At 60.1% G+C, this 16699-nt stretch overlaps 2 protein-coding genes across 3 annotated transcripts; both read left to right on the forward strand.

Moving 5' to 3' along the window:
- Positions 1-3072: 3072 nt before the first annotated feature.
- LOC139829346 (large ribosomal subunit protein mL38-like) lies at positions 3073-9209 on the forward strand. 2 transcript variants are annotated; one of them, XM_071816454.1, is made up of 3 exons: positions 3073-3461; positions 6016-6088; positions 8768-9209. In XM_071816454.1, the coding sequence occupies exons 1-3, from the start codon at positions 3163-3165 to the stop codon at positions 8825-8827; spliced, it is 432 nt and encodes a 143-aa protein (XP_071672555.1). In that variant the 5' UTR covers positions 3073-3162; the 3' UTR covers positions 8828-9209. The 2 variants fall into 2 exon arrangements, with proteins under 2 accessions (XP_071672555.1, XP_071672556.1); XM_071816455.1 differs by lacking the exons at positions 6016-6088; positions 8768-9209 and adding an exon at positions 5204-6008 and having other exon boundaries at positions 3076-3461.
- A 3284-nt stretch (positions 9210-12493) lies between these two features.
- Positions 12494-16334, forward strand: LOC139829337 (uncharacterized). Its single transcript, XM_071816377.1, has 10 exons — positions 12494-12773; positions 12910-13004; positions 13133-13224; positions 13359-13497; positions 14438-14515; positions 14800-14964; positions 15118-15236; positions 15559-15624; positions 15717-15855; positions 16007-16334. The coding sequence occupies exons 1-10, from the start codon at positions 12638-12640 to the stop codon at positions 16292-16294; spliced, it is 1317 nt and encodes a 438-aa protein (XP_071672478.1). The 5' UTR covers positions 12494-12637; the 3' UTR covers positions 16295-16334.
- Positions 16335-16699: the final 365 nt, after the last annotated feature.

The raw sequence follows: 16699 nt of genomic DNA on the forward strand, positions 1-16699 counted from the left end.
GGTTGGCCAGAAGCATCCCCTGCCCAACCAGTAAAGCTAGAACAGTAACTAAAGCTGTGTTAAATGAGACCGTACCCCGATTTGGGGTACCCGCTGTGATGTCCTCTGCTAGAGGGCCCCCTTTTGTTGCACAGGTAGTGCTGCAAGTCAGTAAAGCATTAGAGATCGATTGGCAGTTGCAGACTCCCTGCGAGCCTTAAGCAAGTGGGCAGGTAGAAAAGAAAATGAATCATTTAATGGAACCGCAGATAAACAGCATTTGCCAGGAAACTAAGTGGAAGTAGCATCAAGCACCACCTGTAGCGCTGCTCAGAAGGAGAGGGAAGCCTCGAGCCAAGGAAAACTGAAGTGTCTTCTTTCAAGCCAATAGATGAAGTTTCTGTGAAAGCTTTTTCATGTCAGCCTTGAGAAGAGAAGTGGAATGGACTGTTCCAGCTGCTGCTGGCGGCCTTTAGCGCCATCAAGATTAAAGAACAACCTGCCTGGATTCACTGTTCAAGGGTGAAGAAAGCAGCGGTAAGAAAGAGATGTCGGAACCGGTAGGACCTGCCTGCCGCTTTCCAGTTCTCTCAGCGTTGATCTCAGTGACTCTAAAAAGTTACGCTCTTTAGTGCCTAAAGATCCAGTAGAAGCTGCTGTGGCTTGAGCTCACCTGTCCTCTAGCAGAGGACATCAGAGCGGGGACCCCAAATCGGGGTACGGTCTCATTTAGCAAAGCTTTAGATACTTTCCCAGCTTTACTGGTTGGGCAGGGGATGCTTCTGGCCAACCTGAGGAGGTCTCTGTTAACACCAGCAAACCCCCTTTTCCAGGGAGTTTGGAGAAATCTGGTTGCTAATGTTGTCCTGCTACATCTCCTTTTCTAATTGTTCGCATTTGTACCATATTTATCGTATTAAGTTTGTTTGCCAGACAGAGTTCACATTGCTGGGTCACTTGGTTCCAAATACTACATCAATTCGCTCTTTCCTTTTAATCAGGTGTTGGGATAGAGCATCAGCTCCCCAGTGAGTTTTGCTGTGTTCCGATACGGTTTCCCGTAACGTACTGCAAGACAGAGTTTGCTGACGTTGGTTCAATAACATAACCATCATTTGGTTAACAATGTGTAAGGCTTCATGTTATTGATTCCTCTCCACCCCTGCGCTAACTCCATGGCTTTACCATCTGGTTTCTTTACGCGCACTCCATCAGCAGTCCAAACTGCAGGAAGTCACTCGTCCTTCTCTGGAGCCTCTGCTTCCTTCGGCTTTCCAGAAGGCATCTTGGTGTTTTCCAGCACATCCTTCTTTCACTGCCCTGCAGAAACTCCTTTCGCCTCTGTGCCAACCCCAACGCTGACACCGTTCTCTTGGTTAATAGGAACTCAAAGGAGAAGATAGTGATACTGCTCTGAGGACAAAACCAAGTAGTACTAACTAACCACATGCTGATAGTAGATGTTCTGCCCTTCTTTCAACTGCCTCTATTTTTGTAGCACTATCTCAAAGCATTTTGCAACTGCTAATTACGGAGATTTGATGTGAAAACCAACATGCAGCGGTGGCAGAAACTGGAAATTTGACCTGGAATGACGGAGTCCGTCTTTGAGGGCAGAAATCGGTTGGCCAAGGTCGTTGGGTCTTCATCGAGAACACGGAGAACTTGCGCAGCGACCTGCAGAACCGGGGGCTGTTGCTCTGCACCCAAAGCGGCCACGCGAGGAGCAGCTGGAGCAGCAGCAGGAGCAGCTGGAGCAGCAGCAGCAGCAGCGTCTGCATCAGGGAGGTGTCTCCTCACCCTCCCCACTGGGCCTGGGGCCACGGTGCCCAAGCCCTGAAGCTTTTCTGACAGCTTCTCTCTCTCCCTTTCCCCCAGAGACGGCGCAGCAGCGGCTGAGCACGGCTCACCAGAGAGACGGCGTGAACAGCCCCGCCAGGAGCTGCCCGTCCGCCCTGTGACACCGCTGACCGCAGCCCAGGGCCTCGGTGCCCCGACCGAGGGTCTCTCCAGCACCCTGGGTGAGGCTTCCGCGCGCTGCGGGCGGGAAGGGACTTGCCACTTTCTGTTGGGTTAGGGTTAGGGTCAGGCTTAGGGTTACGGTAAACTGCACTTGTACCTGTGCCTCTGGAGGCTTGGGATGCTGGCAGGTGAGCTAAAGCCCATTTGCCCTGGCTTTGTGGTGTCCCCGTCCTGTGCCGCCAGGTCCCGCTGGGTCTTTCCCCAGGCAGGGACGCTCTTGGAGGCTTCCCCTGCGGGTCTTGCTCAGACTGTGAGGGTCTGGGCTCTGGAGAGCACGGGGAGGGGTCCCCTTCATGGGGGACATGGCACGAGGGAGGCTTTGGGATGCTTCTCTTGCTGGTGAGCAACACCCTGGACTGTCACCTTGTTCCTGTGGCACTGCCTGGGATCATTCCCACGCATCCTTCCTCTCTTCTCAGGGGGATGATGACTTAGAAAAGGAGAAGATCCTCTTGGAGTCCCTGAAGAAAGCGCCATACACCACTTCACGTCTGTCAGCATCCCGTCCGTCCTTCCGCCCTTCTCCGCACCACGACTTCTTTGAGGTTACGCAGTTATTTCTGGCGATCCCGAGGAAAGTGCCCTACTGCGCTTCACCTCTCCCAGCGCCCCGGCCGTCCTCCCTGCTCCCGACCACCATTTCTGAGAGGCTTTCGTAGAGAAAGGGCTTTAAAAGCCCAAGGCTCTTTCGCCTGAGAGGCCCCCAGCCTGGACTGTTTCTGTGCTGTACCTTTTAAGTTGTTTTTTATCTCCTAATTAAAGTATCTTTTTAAAGCGCAAACCTCTGAGACTCTGATACAGGAAACCTGGGGTCAAGAACGTTCCTGTGACAGTTTGCGCACGTGAATCCGCGTGTGGCACTGCTTTGCTGATGGAGCTGGGAAGGAAATACTCGTCCTTCTCTGGAGCCGAAAACCACACGCGGTGGTTGGAGAAACTGCCAGTTTGACCTGGAAGGATGGAGCCAGAATTTGAGGGCAGAAATCAGCTGCCCCGGGTCCTTGGGTCTGGCAACCGCAGCTTTTCCTTGTTGGGCCGATTTCTGAAAAGCCCCTGGCTCTGGTGCTGGGCTTCACCTCCCGCCCGGGTACCCCGGGGTGACAGCGGGGCCTCTCCGGTGCCTTCCGCGGGCTCTGCCCGGTCGGAGCAGCAAGGCCGGCGATGGGGAGGGGTTCCCGGGGAGGGCAGAGCCCGTCCCGCGGGGCTGTGGGGACGCTTCTAGGCAGGCTCCGCGCTAACCAGCCCCGTCGCTGCGGCAGCGGGGCATTCCCAGCCCGGCGCTGCGGTAGACAGACCCGTTGCTACGGCTGCGGGGCCTTGCGGGCCGGACCCCGCGCGGCGCAGCCCCCGTCGCTATGGGAACGGGGCCCTTCCAGTGCGGGCGGCGCGCAGCATGGCGGTGCCGCTGGCGAGCGCGGCGCTGAGCGGCGTCCGGAGCGGGCGGGCGTTCGGCACGGCCGGTGAGTCCCGGGCCGGGGAGCCCCGGTTCCCCTGCGCGGGCAGCGGGAGCCGCTTGCGGCGTGGCGGGGAGAGCGCTCGGGCGGCTGAATTCCTGGCGTGGCCGGCTCGGGGAGGCGGGGGTGGCTCCGGCTCTTCCCGGGCTCTCTCGGGAATTTGTGTCCAGTTGTGGCCCCTCAGCTCCAGAAGGACAGGGAACTGCTGGAGAGAGTGCAGCGCAGCACCAAGATGCTGAAGGGAGTGGAGCATCTCCCGTGTGAGGAAAGGCTGAGGGAGCTGGGGCTCTGGAGCTGGAGAAGAGGACACTGAGGGGGGACTCATTCCTGGGGATCAATATGGAAAGGGGAGTGTCAGGAGGATGGAGCCAGGCTCTTCTGGGTGACAACCAGTGACAGGACAAGGGGCAATGGGTGCAAACTGGAACACAGGAGGTTCCACTGAAATCTGAGAAGAAACTTGTTCCTGGTGAGGGTGTCAGAGCCTGGCCCAGGCTGCCCAGGGAGGCTGTGGAGTCTCCTTCTCTGCAGACATTCAAACCCGCCTGGACCCCTTCCTGTGGAACCTCAGCTGGGTGTTCCTGCTCCATGGGGGGATTGCACTGGAGGAGCTTTCCAGGGCCCTTCAACCCCTGACATTCTGGGATTCTATGGCCCATCCTCCCCTCGTTTTGCAGGTGCTCAGAAAGCATTTACCGTGTCATTGGTTAACGATGGGTGCGTGCTTTGTAAGTGAATCACGGTGTACATGAATTGAGCAGCTTCTCTTCACTCTCCATTCCCAGCGGCTGGGGCCGCTGCCCAACGAGGGCATTGACGTCGGCAACTTAGAAGTGCTGGAAAAACGCTGCAGTTTCAGTCGGTGCTTGAGGCTGGTGGAGGAGGAGAGCAGGGAGCCGCGCTGGGGGCAGACGGCCCGGCAGCACAGCAGCCCCAGCCAGGTGCTCGCCCGAGGAGCTGCGCCGTGCGGGCTTTTGCTGCCGGAGGTCGAGAAAGCTGTTGCTGGGGCTGCATTTTGCCCCAGACTGCGCCCTGTAAAGAGCTGATGAGGGGCATTGGCACAAGGTTGGCCCTTTGCTGATGTAGAAGTTTGCAGAGCCCGAAAGTTTCAGGGAACCGGATGGCAGTTTTCTGGGAGGAGGGAGGCTGGCCAGGACCCGCCAAGAGACGTGGAGCGGAGTAGAGAAGTGATTCCTTGGAATCATAGAATCATTTGGTTGGAAAAGACCCTCAAGAGCATCGAGTCCAACCATAACCCACCCCCGGCACTGCCCCGTGTCCCTGAGAACCGCATCTCCACGTCTGTTCAACCCCTCCAGGGAGGGCAACTCCGCTGCTGCCCTGGGTAGCCCTTTCTGGGAAGAAATTGTTCCCAGGATCCAACCTCAACGTCCCCTGGGGCAACTTGAGGCCGTTTCCTCTCTTCCTAAACCCGGTAGTGTCAGAGGAGCCAGAGCAGGAACCAGAGCTTTAGACCCCTTGCAGCAAATAACCCAGTTTGGCTGCAGAGCAGCCGCAGAGACCAGAGCTGCTCCTCGGCTGGGAAACCGCTGGGTCTGGGGGTGCGATGAGCTGGGGGGGAGGAGGCGGCAGACGCGTGGAGGTGCCGAGGGAAGGCAGAGGCGGTAGATTCGAGTCTCTGCTGTCTTGGAGTTTGCGTCTCTTTCACAGCCTCTCTAACGCTCTGCAGGCGTTTTGTGTTTGGGTGTTTTGGGTACTGGAATTTGTCACGTAGGTGATTTTTTCAGCCCTGTCTGAGGAGCCAAAGACCGACATCAGCCTGCCGCGTGAGAAGCTGCTGCGGGCAAAGGAAATCAAGGCAAGAAAGAAGATCCCGAGGGAGAACCACCAGAATGCGGAGATGGAAGGCGCAGCGTGGCTCCGGACAGGCCTGTGTCCCGCCACCCCCTCTCCGCCCCGGCCGCGCTGGGTCCCCCGGTGTCACCTCCAGCGTTTCCCTCTCCTCGCAGCGCTGATCCCCCTCGGCGAGCTCAGAGCTGAGTGGGAGAAGAGCAGCGGCCTGTTCCACAAGCAGCGCGTGGCCGAGCACTGCGCGGTGTTTCGTGACTTGTTCCGAGGGGCCGCGTTGCCCCCCGGCTCACCTTGAGGGTGGAGCACAGCCAGGAAGACGAGCACGCCGTGCCGGTCTGCTATGGGAACATGGTGACTCCGTCAGAGGAGTGTGGGGGGAGCGGGGCACAGCCTTGGCCCCACGGGAAGCCTCTGTGGTTTTCTCAGACGCTCCTGATGGGCATTGTCTGCCCCGGGGGATTTTGTTTAGAAGGGTGTTTCCTCTGTGATGATCCAGACTTGTTTCTTGGACGTGATAAAGACAGAGCTTTGCAACAGGATGGCTGTCTGTCAGCAGGCTGGTGTTTCTTAAGGCTCCGGGGCCTCTCAGGTGGAGCTGGATGACTTGGTGTTGTGGCCGTGCCTGGTCTGTGCTGGGTCCTGGCCGTGCCCGTGCCCGGTTCGTGTTCGTTGCCGTGGAAATCATGACCTGGTCTTAATGGAATCTGTGGTTTCAGTGATTGACGTTCTGTTTGTGTTCCTCATTCAGGCTTCCAGTTCCCCCGCGGTGTCATCCGCGGCAGATAAAGGCTCCCTGCGGACTGTGCTGCTCACAAATCCAGGTGAGTAGCAGGTTCTTTACAAAGAACGTGTTTAAACGGGATCTTTTCCCTCTGCTGTTGGTTCGCTCCTGTTTCTTTTGGCTGCACAGGCAGAGACGATGCCGTAGCATCCGAGTAGGGATGTGTTACATATGCAGGAAAGATTGTAGCCTCCCCAAAGCTCTGGCGGTTGAGAGTTGAGGCAGGACCGGTGTCGCAGTGTAGTGGAAGCAATTCACAGTATCACAGTATCACAGTATCACAGTATGTTTGGGATTGGAAGGGACCTCAAAAGCTCATCCAGTCCAATCCCCCTGCTGGAGCAGGAACGCCTAGGTGAGGTCGCACAGGAAGGTGTCCAGGCGGGCTTTGAATGTCTCCAGGGAAGGAGACTCCACAACCTCCCTGGGCAGCCTGGGCCAGTGCTCTGTTACCCTCACTGAGAAGAAGTTCTTTCTCAAATTTAAGTGGAACCTCTTGTGTTCCAGCTTGATCCCATTGCCCCTTGTCCTATCATTGTTTGCCACTGAGAAGAGCCTGACTCCACCCTCGTGGCACTCACCCTTTATATATTTATAAACATTAATAAGGTCACCCCTCAGTCTCCTCTTCTCCAAACTACAGAGCCCCAGCTCCCTCAGCCTTTCTTCATAAGGGAGGTGCTCCACTCCCTTAATCATCTTTGTTGCCCTACGCTGGACCCTCTCCAGCAGTTCCCTGTCCTTCTTGAACTGAGGGGCCCAGAACTGGACAAAATATTCCAGATGGGGTCTCACCAGGGCGGAGTAGAGGGGAAGGAGGACCTCTCTCGATCTACTGACCACCCCCCTTGTAATACACCCAAGGATGCCATTGGCCTTCCTGGCCACAAGGGCCCAGTGCTGGCTCATGGTCATCCTGTTGTCCACCAGGACCCCCAGGTCCCTTTCCCCTACACTGCTCTCTAATAGGTCATTCCCCAACCTATACTGGAACCTGGGGTTGTTCCTGCCCAGATGCAGGACTCTACACTTTCCCTTGCTAAATTTCATCAGGTTATCCCCCACCCAACTCTCCAGCCTGTCCAGGTCTCTGGATGGCAGCACAGCCTCTGGCGTGTCAGCCACTCCTCCCACCTTAGTGTCATCAACAAACTTGCTGATAGTACACTCAGTTCCCTCGTCTAAATCGTTAATGAATATATTGAATAATATTGGCCCCAGTACTGACCCCTGAGGCACTCCGCTAGATACTGGCCTCCAACTGGACTCCGCACCATTGACCACCACTCTCTGGCTTCTCTCTTTAAGCCAGTTTGCAACCCACCTCACTACTCTATTGTCTAGACCACACCTCCTCAATTTAGCTGTGAGGATGCTGTGAGGGACTGTGTCAAAGGCTTTGCTGAAGTCAAGGTAGACCACATCCACCGCTCTGCCATCATCCATCCACCTTGTCACATTCTCATAAAAGGCTATGAGGTTGGTCAAGCATGACTTCCCCTTGGTAAAGCCATGCTGACTGCCCCTAATGACCCTCTTATCCCTGATGTGCCTTGAGATGACACCAAGGATAATTCCCTGACTCCCGCCTTCTGTTTCCCCCCAGACTCCTCTCCCTCGGCAGTCTGCCTGGCAGGTGCATTAGCTGCCACTGCTCGCTCTGGGAAACCGAGGCACGGTGAAGCAGCTGACTGAGAAGTCCCTTTAATCTTGGAATTTCATCTGTTGAGTTCTTTGCTCCTCATTTGAAGCTCCGTCCTATAAGAATGAGTTACTCTTGTGCTAGGAAAGGATTGCTGGGTGGTCTTGAGCTGCTGGGGTTCTCACTTTGGGGTTGATGCTGGGCGGTTCACGCTCTCTTGGCCAGGCTGTTCTTGCGTGTTCTGATGACAAGGTCGTTACTGCTGGAGGAGAGCAAGTTCCTTGGAGTCTGCAGGGTTGTTCAGGGCTGCTCTGAGTTTGTGTGTCGCCTGAAGCCACAATCCCAGCCCTGCAAGCACTGTGCTGTCCTGTTGCTTTAAACCAGGCTGTTAAGAAAGTGGGGTTTTTTTCCTGCCTGGAGCAGAAATGTGCAGAGGGCTGGGGAAGCTGGGAGAAGTTTTGGTGTGCCTTGGTTTTCCACCTCTGTTTCACAGACTCTGGGGTGCTGTGGGGAAGTAGCTGCCTGCCAGAGTGCTGCAAGAAAAGAGAATCGCCTCAGCTCTTGTGCTTGTGTCTTGTTTCCAGCCACAGGCTCAAGGTGTGAACCTTGAGCACGTTTGAGTTGTACAGAAAGCACGAGGATGCCGTGACCCCGGCAGGGCTGGCGTCTCAACAGTGCCAGCGGGACAGCTGCGTTACCTGGGTCTCCCATCAGCTCCTCAGTGAGAAATGGCCCGTGCGGGGGGCTGGGGGAGCCGTGACGCAGCCCTGGGCTGAGGCACAGGGCCGGTGCACGAGCTGTGCCCGTGGGCTCCTGCTTGGTCCCGGCACTTGTCTGGGAGCTGTTACAGCACAGACTGGGCGCTTCCGGAGCCATCCTCCCCCAAACTAACAGCAGCCTGAGGAGACAACCTCTTAAAAGCCCATTCTGAATGAGCATTTTAAAATAACACTGAGGGCCTTCACCAGGGCGTGCTCGACCAGCCCTGGTGGGTGGGGGGGGGCCTTGTTAGCGACGGCAGGCCCTGGGGTTCGGGTCTGCGCCATCTCGCTAACGCTCTGTGTCACCCCTTGACAGACAGGACAGAGCCCGTGGTTGAATTTGTGCGGCCGCCCGTTTACCATCCTCCCCAGGTGAAGTTTCCGCGCCACGAGCCCCTGAGGACCTGGACAGATAGCGAGACAGCAAGGAGCCCACGTACGGCATTTACTGGGGCTGGGCCTCCCCTCGAGGTGCTCTGCTCTGCACTGGTGGGAAGGGCTGGGCTTATGCTTCCGTGTTTTGACTCTGGGGACTGTGGCCCCCGCAGGGTGGCGGGACGGGAGGACGGACCCTCCTGCCTCGTGCTGGCATCTCGGGGCAGAGGCGCTTTGTGCCGAGCGTCCTCTCCGTCACCCGCTTGGGATTCTCTGGTCCAGGGTGGTGGGGCGGCTCCACCTGTAGACTCTGCGCACAGCACCGTGCCAACTGCATGGCTGTAAGATCCTGGAAAAATCATTAAATGAACTCAAATCAAGGATTCAGGGTTTCTGTGTATGTGTTCCCCAGAATAAGGCTCAAAGGAGCTGCCTGGTAAAATGGCAGCCGGAGGGGATGATGTCCCACTGCCCGGCAGCCTTTTCTGTTAAGGAATTGTTCCCCAGATCCAACCTCAACCTCCCCTGGCGCTACTTGAGGCCATTTCCTCTTGTCCCGTCGCTTGTTCCTGGGGAGCAGAGCCCGCCCCCCCCGGCTCCAGGCTCCTTTCAGGCAGTTCAGAGATCAGAAGGTCTCCCCTCAGCTCCCGTTCTCCAGCTGAACCCCCCAGGTCCTGGTGTCACCTCCAGCATTTCCCTCCTCGCAGGGCTGATCCCCCTCGACCACATCAGAGCTGAGCGGGAGAAGAGCAGCACTTGTCACTGGCCCCAGCTGGAGGTTTCCTGGTCAGCAGCCGCTGGCTCGTGCCAGCAGTCGAGAGAGGCAGAAGAAATCCCTTCAGAACAGCTCCCTCTCCAAAGACATCCGTCTGCCTTGATCAACCGCAGGGAAAGGCATCCTAAACCAGGCACTTTGGCCTTGTTTTCAGCCCAGGTTCCCAGGTGCTGGTGCACTCGTGAGCCCGTCACTGCACATCTGCCACGAAGGGGAATCGCCTCCGAGGCCACTGTGCCGTGGGGAAAGGAAAGGATTAAACGTCGGGAGAGTTTGATTGAGTACACAACACGGATAAAGCTACTCTCTCTGCAATTAAAACTGAGGGTATTTAATTCAGTGAAATGAGATTTCATTCCCTGTGACCTGTCCGATTGTATTTTGCATCTGGGCAGGCTCTGCAGGGACTGCCACAACATTTGAGGTGTCACCAGCTGCACTGTAGGTGGTAAAGTGGGAAAGGCAGGAGGGACCCTCAGCACCTCCCATCCCGTGGATAACTTCATCACAATGGCCAGGGCGGCGCCCGCTGGCTGCTGGGGCGGCTGTTGCCCGGCAACAGAGACACTATATTGTCCCCTGTCACCTGTGCCCCTCGCCCATTTGGTCACTGGCCGTGGTGGGATCACTTGCCGTGGTGGGATCACTGTGGTGGTGGACTCATTTTGGCAGTTGGATCGCTTTTGGTGGTGGGATCGCTGTTGGTGGTTGCATCACTTTTGGTGGTGGGATCGCTGTTGGTGGTTGCATCACTTTTGGTGGTGGGATCGCTATTGGTGGTTGCATCACTTTTGGTGGTGGGATCGCTACTGGTGGTTGAACTGCTTTCGGTGGTTTGATCACTTTCGGAACTTCTATCGCTTTGGTGACTGGATCACTTTCATCACTCGGTTTGCTTTTGACACTTGGATCTGTTCGGTGACTGGATCACTTTAGTCACTTGGATTGCTTTCGGCACTTGGATCTGTTCGGTGACTGCATCACTTTCTGTGGCAAGAAGGAGGAGGAGAAAGGCTGCTGGCTGCCATTCCCTCCAACATCACCTCCGGACAGAAAAGCTCCCGTCTTCCCACATCAGGCTCCGTGTTTGCTGTCAGAGCAGCAGCGATGGCCACACTCGGTCTGTTGGAGCTGCTGAACGCCGCCATCGGGACACCCCATTTGGGGGTTGTCGACTTGGTGGCCCTGCACAAGTTGCTCGAGGCCATCATCGGGCAGCTGGGCCAGCAGGAGCCGTCTGTCCTGGAGCCAGGGCAGAGCCCGACCCCCAGCCTGGCAAAGGAGCAGGACAGCAAGGACCAGCCTGGCCAGGAGAAGGAGGAAGACGGAGCCCTGGGCACCGCGCAGCAGCTCTGGAAACCAGCAGAGCAGCTGGACGAGAAGGACATCCTGGAGGGGACCGGGAGCGACTCTGAGGTCTCCTCTGTGGCCAAGGAGCTGATGCCAAAAACAAGAGAAGAGAAGGAGAGAGCCGTCTCCAAGGTAGATGCTCTTGCTGGTCCCTGGGTGCTCCCCCACGAGACGCCCCCTCCTCTGGGCTCCGCGCTGCCCTCGTGCCGCCCTCAGCCCAAGGGCTGGGTTAAGCCCGAGCTCCCGCAGCAGAGCACAGCGGGGTCCAGGTCCCCAGGGACCCTCCCCTGGGCTCACCCCCCACCCGCTCTCCCAGGAAAGGGCTTCGCTCCAGGATCTCTGGGAGGAGATCAACAAGTTTAAGGAGGTGCAGTCCGGCCTGGCAGAGGACGTGCGGGAGATGAAGGAGGAGATGCAGAAGGCGCATTCTGGCCTGGCAGAGGACATCCAGGAGATGAAGGAGGCGCATGTCGGCCTGACAGAGGACATGCGGGCCATGCAGGAGGCGCATTCTGGCCTGGCAGAGGACATCCAGGAGATACAGGAGACCCTTGGCCTGGTGAGCGTCCCCTGGTGCCCCGGGAGGGAGCCGGGCCCTCGTCCCTCCCCGCTCCCGCTGCCCTGTCACACTGTGCCCGTGCCCCACGGCCATCGGTGTCACCAGCGTGAAGGGCAGCAGGAGGGAAGAGTGGGAAGGGTGTCCCAGGGGTTGCTAAGGCACTTCTGAACTAGAGAGCCATCCCAACAGAACCATGGGAGGGGAAGGAGGGGAGATAAAGCTGTGGGTTGGGGGTGCTGGGCAGTGATGCTGGGGCTCCCATCCCTGGGGGTCCAATCCCCCGGGTTCCATAGCCGGGCTGAGCCCGTGATCCCTTTGCATTTGGGCTCTCATGTTCAACACGAGTTTGGCCCCGCGAGGTGGTGGTTTGGGGACAGGGGCTGGGGACACGGCGGGGGGTTCTGGGGTCTGTCCTCACGGCTGCCCAGCTGCCAGTAACCCTGCTGCCCTTTGCCTCTTCTTCCCAGGAGGGTGCTGGGGGCCAGTCTGCCCCCGCCGAGCCCACCCAGGTGGCCACGGACACCCAGGCCAGGAAGAGCTCAGCACTGGGGCCAAAGGGACGTGGGACACAGCCTGGGATGGAGACCAGCAAGGGGACTGCAGGGTCTGGCTCCCCGGCGATGCAAGCAGGGACACAGGGGGAACCAGTGACCCCTGTGAAGTTGTCAGGTGCTCCCGCAGATCACTCAGGATCTTGTGGTGCCAGTGCCACCACCCCGGGGCTGGAGCCAGGATCCCCGGGCACCCAGGCCAGCACCTCCCTGGGGACACAGCCAGGGGCCCCTGACACCCAGGCCAGCACCTCGGGGATGCAGCCAGGATCCCCGGGCACCCAGGCCACCACCTCCCTGGGGACACAGCCAGGGGCCCCTGATGCCCAGGCCAGCACCTCGGGGATGCAGCCAGGATCCCCGGGCACCCAGGCCACCACTGCCCTGGGGACACAGCCAGGGGCCCCTGATGCCCAGGCCAGCACCTCGGGGGTGCAGCCAGGATCAGCTGGGACCCACACCACCACCCCTGGGGTGCAGCCTGGCTCCTCCACCTCCCAAGCCACCATCCCAGGGGATGCCCAAGAGCCGGCCAAGCCCTGGGGCACCACCAGCACCTCCAGCTACGAGTCGGAGATGCGGGAGGTTCTCTCCCAGGTTGGGCAGCTCGGCCACCTCTGTGCTGGTCTGAAGGAGCAGGTGGAGCAGCTTAAATCTACCAAAGCTGAACATGCGGATCTTGAGAACGTGCGCCGGCTCTTCCCGGAGGGAGGTGAGAGCACGGGGGGCTGGCGGGGGTTGTTTGGCGTGGGGACACCCTGGCTCAGGGGCTCGTCATGCTCAGAGCCTGGCCCCAAGGCTGAGACCCCCTCACCGACAGCACATCCCCTTGCACCATGTCCCTCTAGGCCGGCAGAGCATCACCAGCATCCTGGCCGACCTCAAGTGCCAGGTGGCCTTCCTGCAAGACATGGCCGGGGCCCTCCACGGGCAGGAGGAGAAGGTGAGCCGGCAGCAGTCCCCGAGGGGCTGCGGGGATGCCAGTTTGGGCAGGGAGGGGGCAGCCGAAGGGTCCCCGTGCCGGAATGACACAGGGGGCTGTGCCCTCACCGCCCCCACTGCCGTTGGCAGATCAGGAAGGTGGAGGATGCTCCCAGAAAGATGAGGGCGGCTGGAGCCGGCAGGAAAGCAGACGGCAGCGCCCAGATGACCCAACAGCCGCGGTAAAAGGATGGGAGAGGGTTTCCTACCCCGCAGGGCTGCGAGGGAGCCTGGGGTCTGGGAGCATCCCAGTTTGGGGGCCATTGGACACCCCCACGAAGGCTAAGCCTGCCCCTGCCCCCATCTCGCTGGCCAGGCCCAAGGGACAGAAGGTCAAGGCAGAGCGGAAGGAGTTGGGGAAGCAGCAGGAGCCGACCCAGGCCGAACTGGAGAAGTTTGCGGCCGAGTACGTGAATCAGTTGGTGATGGAGACAGCACAGCAGCTGCAGGCAGAGGTGAGGCCCGGGGGCAGCGCTCCCAGCCCCCGCTGGCTCGGGGGGAGTCCTGGCGGGGTCCCGGCCACGTCCCCTGGCTGGATGGGGCCATGGAGCCTCCACGGCACCTGGGCTTGTGGGCGGCATCCAGCCCGGCTCAGAGCTGATTCCTCCTCCCCTGCCAGCAGCTGGACGAGCCGAGGGCGACGGCGCAGAGCGGGGGACACGAGCACGCGGGGTGCCCCGGCTGCAACTGGGACACCAGGGCGCTGCTGGGGAAGCTCCTCCAGCGCTGCGAGAAGCTCGAGGCGCAGCTGGAGTCCCTGGCCCAGAAGGCGGGCGGCAAGGTGGAGAGTTACCCAAAGTGGAGGAGACAGGTAAGGAGACACGGTGTAGGGGGCTTGAGCTGCCAGGAGCCCCCAGGCATTTCTGCTTTGCTGTAACGTGGGGGAGCCCCTCGCTGCCCCCCTAACCGGCTTGTGGGAGTCAGCAGCATGGAAGGGAGTTAAAGCCTTGGAGCAAATGTCCTGCTTGCCCCGAGAGCCCGCGGCCACCAGCCAAAATACCCTGGGACTGTCCCCGCGGGGCAGCCACCCCCCTGGCTCAGCACCGCCTTGTCCTCTTAGTCCCTGCAGCAGGACGAGCAGCTCAAGTGCCTCCAGGCCAGCATCATGCAGCTCCAAAAGGACTACGAGAAGTTCAGCTCGGCCCTTGCAAACCTCCAGCAGGATCGCCAGCAGGAGCAGAAGGACATCAAGGTGGGTGGCTGTAACCCGCAGGCAGAGCCCAGGCTGGGACCCCAAGGGATCTGTCCCCCTGCCACCCTGCTCGCAGCCCTGCACAGCTTCCCGATGCCTTTCCTGGAGGTTTCTGATGGGCTGGGGAGGCAGGGGGTGCTCGGCTGGCCGGGGGGCAGCTCCGACCCTGCCGTGGCGTCACGGGCTGCTGTCTGCCTTGGAAGGCTCTGTCCCAGGCCCTGGAGCAGCTCAAGAAGCAGAAAGCAGACAAGGAGCAGCTGCTGGTGCTGGAAATCGATGAGGTAGGGGCTCGAGGGACGCTGGTGCCAGCCAAGGGTGTCCCGAGCACGGTGACAAACGCCCCTTGTCCCTTGGGTGCCGGCTGGCAGAAGCATCCGGGGGGAGGGAGGATTTCCAGCCCTGCTGCGGGTCCCTTGCCAGGTCCCTCTGTGACCCCGAGTCCCTTCGGCTGGTGGGAGCAACCCCACGGGGGTGATGGGGTGAACAGGGCCACGCAGCCACTTCTCCCTCTCGCGTTGTCCCTGCATCCTGTCCCCACCGCTCTCCTGCCTTTCCCCGTTGCTAGAAAGCAGACAAAGCCGCCCTGGCTGACAAAGTCAGTCGCAGGCAGTTTGAGGCGTGCGAGGAGCGGCTGAACAAGGCGGTGGAGGAGGTGACGAGCCGGGTGATGGGCCAGGAGGAGGGCTGGCACCGGTTCCAGAAAGAGCTGCAGAGACAGATGGACTGCAAGGTGAGGGCTCGTCCCCTCCACGCAGAACTGGCACCTTGGGGGCCTGGCAGCCTGAGGCAGCATCCTTGCGAGGGTGCCCCCTCCCGGCTGTCCCCCTGGGGACCGCCATGTCCCATCGTGGGGTAGATGGCTGAGGGTGTCACCCGTCCACAGCTGGACCGACGGGAGCTGGGGGCGTTCCGGGAGCAGCAGGAGGAGCGGTGGAAGAGCCTCAGCGGGCAGCTCCAGAAGGAGCTGCAGCCAGAGCGTGACGATGCCGCTGGGATTAGGAAGTGAGTGCGATGGGGACAGCGGTGGCTTTGGCAGTGCCGGCCCTGTTCCTGCTGGCTGTCCCAGCTCGTGCCGCTGTGGTACCCTGGCGTGGGAGCCGAGTGGGCAGCGCCCCTGGGGATGCTGAGCAAGTGGCTGTGCCTTGTGCTCCTGCCAGCTGCAGCTTCCCAGCGACGGAGGCGGCACAATGAGGGGGCACGTGTGGGAGGAGCCCTCCCGAACCAATCTTGGGGGGTGGGTGCAGAGGCTTTTTGTGGCAGGGGACGGTGTGCAGGTGGGGCTGTGCCCCCCAGGAGCTCCCCAGCCCTTTTCTCCCCGCTCCAGGCAGCTGCTGCCTGGTTTCCATTGCCTGTCCTGCGACCGGCCCCTCCACATGCTGGCGCCTGGACCGTGAGTAACTGCCCCCTGACCCCTCCCTGGCGTCGAGTGACACATGGGGTGCCACCTGCCGGGCACTGAGCACCCCGTGTCCTGTCCCACAGGGAGCGGACGGGCGAGTGCAGGTACCCCACTGTTCCGCGGAGCTGCGGGGGCCCACACACCCTCACGCCCCCGCGCTTCCAGCCCCAACCGCCCAGCACCCCACGGCCGTCCCCACCCAGCGCCCGCAGCCCCAACAAGGTAGGGATGACGGAGGTGGGGAGGGGGATGCTGAGCCTGCGGGGGGATCCATCCGTGCCTCAGTTTCCCCAGGGAGAGCTGGCTGGGGGAGGGTTGCTGGGGGATGCGGAACGGGGCCCCGTGTTTGGCTCACACGCTCTCCCCTTCCCAGAAGGACGCGATGCAGCTGTCGGGCCAGGACGGCACTGATGGGAACCGGCAGGACGAGCAGCTCGCCATGATGGGGGGCTCTCAGCTGCCCCCAACGCCAAGGGCCACCCCAGACACCTCGACCTCGCTGCTCTCGGCCGTGCTGCTGCACCGACCAGTCCCGTCTCCCAGACGCTTCACCCTGGCACCGAGTCTGCTGCCGCCCATCCAGCCCCCCCGCGGTGAATCACCCCCTGACAGCCGCGCAGGACAGGGGTCCCGGCCCCGGTCCCACCGCCCCGGGCGCTGAGCAGGCAGCGGCTGCAATAAACGGTGATGAGCAACCAAGCGCCGGTGTGGTCTGAGTGGGGGTCCCTGGGGCAGGATGGCAGAAAGCCCCGCCGTGTTTGCTTTTTCAGGAGAAAAATAAGAGCTCAAAAGGCACTTTGGGGGTGCCCAGGTGGATCCGGTGGTACCCGGGGCCCCCCAGAGGGAGCACGGGGAGCAAACAGTGGGCACCAGGGCAGAGCCAGCAAAGGCCCATCCTCTGGTGCCTTTGGAATTGTCATTCAAAGGGTAGATGAGCACAGCTTGGCTTCAGCCAGAACACCTCCATGCCCTTATTTTTTGTTATACCCCCACGTTCTCTTTCCTGCCCGGCGGCCGGGGGGTGTGGGGTGTGTGTGCTTAGGGAACCCCTCGTACCCAGCAGCTG

The sequence above is a fragment of the Patagioenas fasciata genome, chromosome 18 (genome assembly GCF_037038585.1).
Source record: "Patagioenas fasciata isolate bPatFas1 chromosome 18, bPatFas1.hap1, whole genome shotgun sequence".
NCBI classification, from domain to species: Eukaryota; Metazoa; Chordata; class Aves; order Columbiformes; family Columbidae; genus Patagioenas; species Patagioenas fasciata.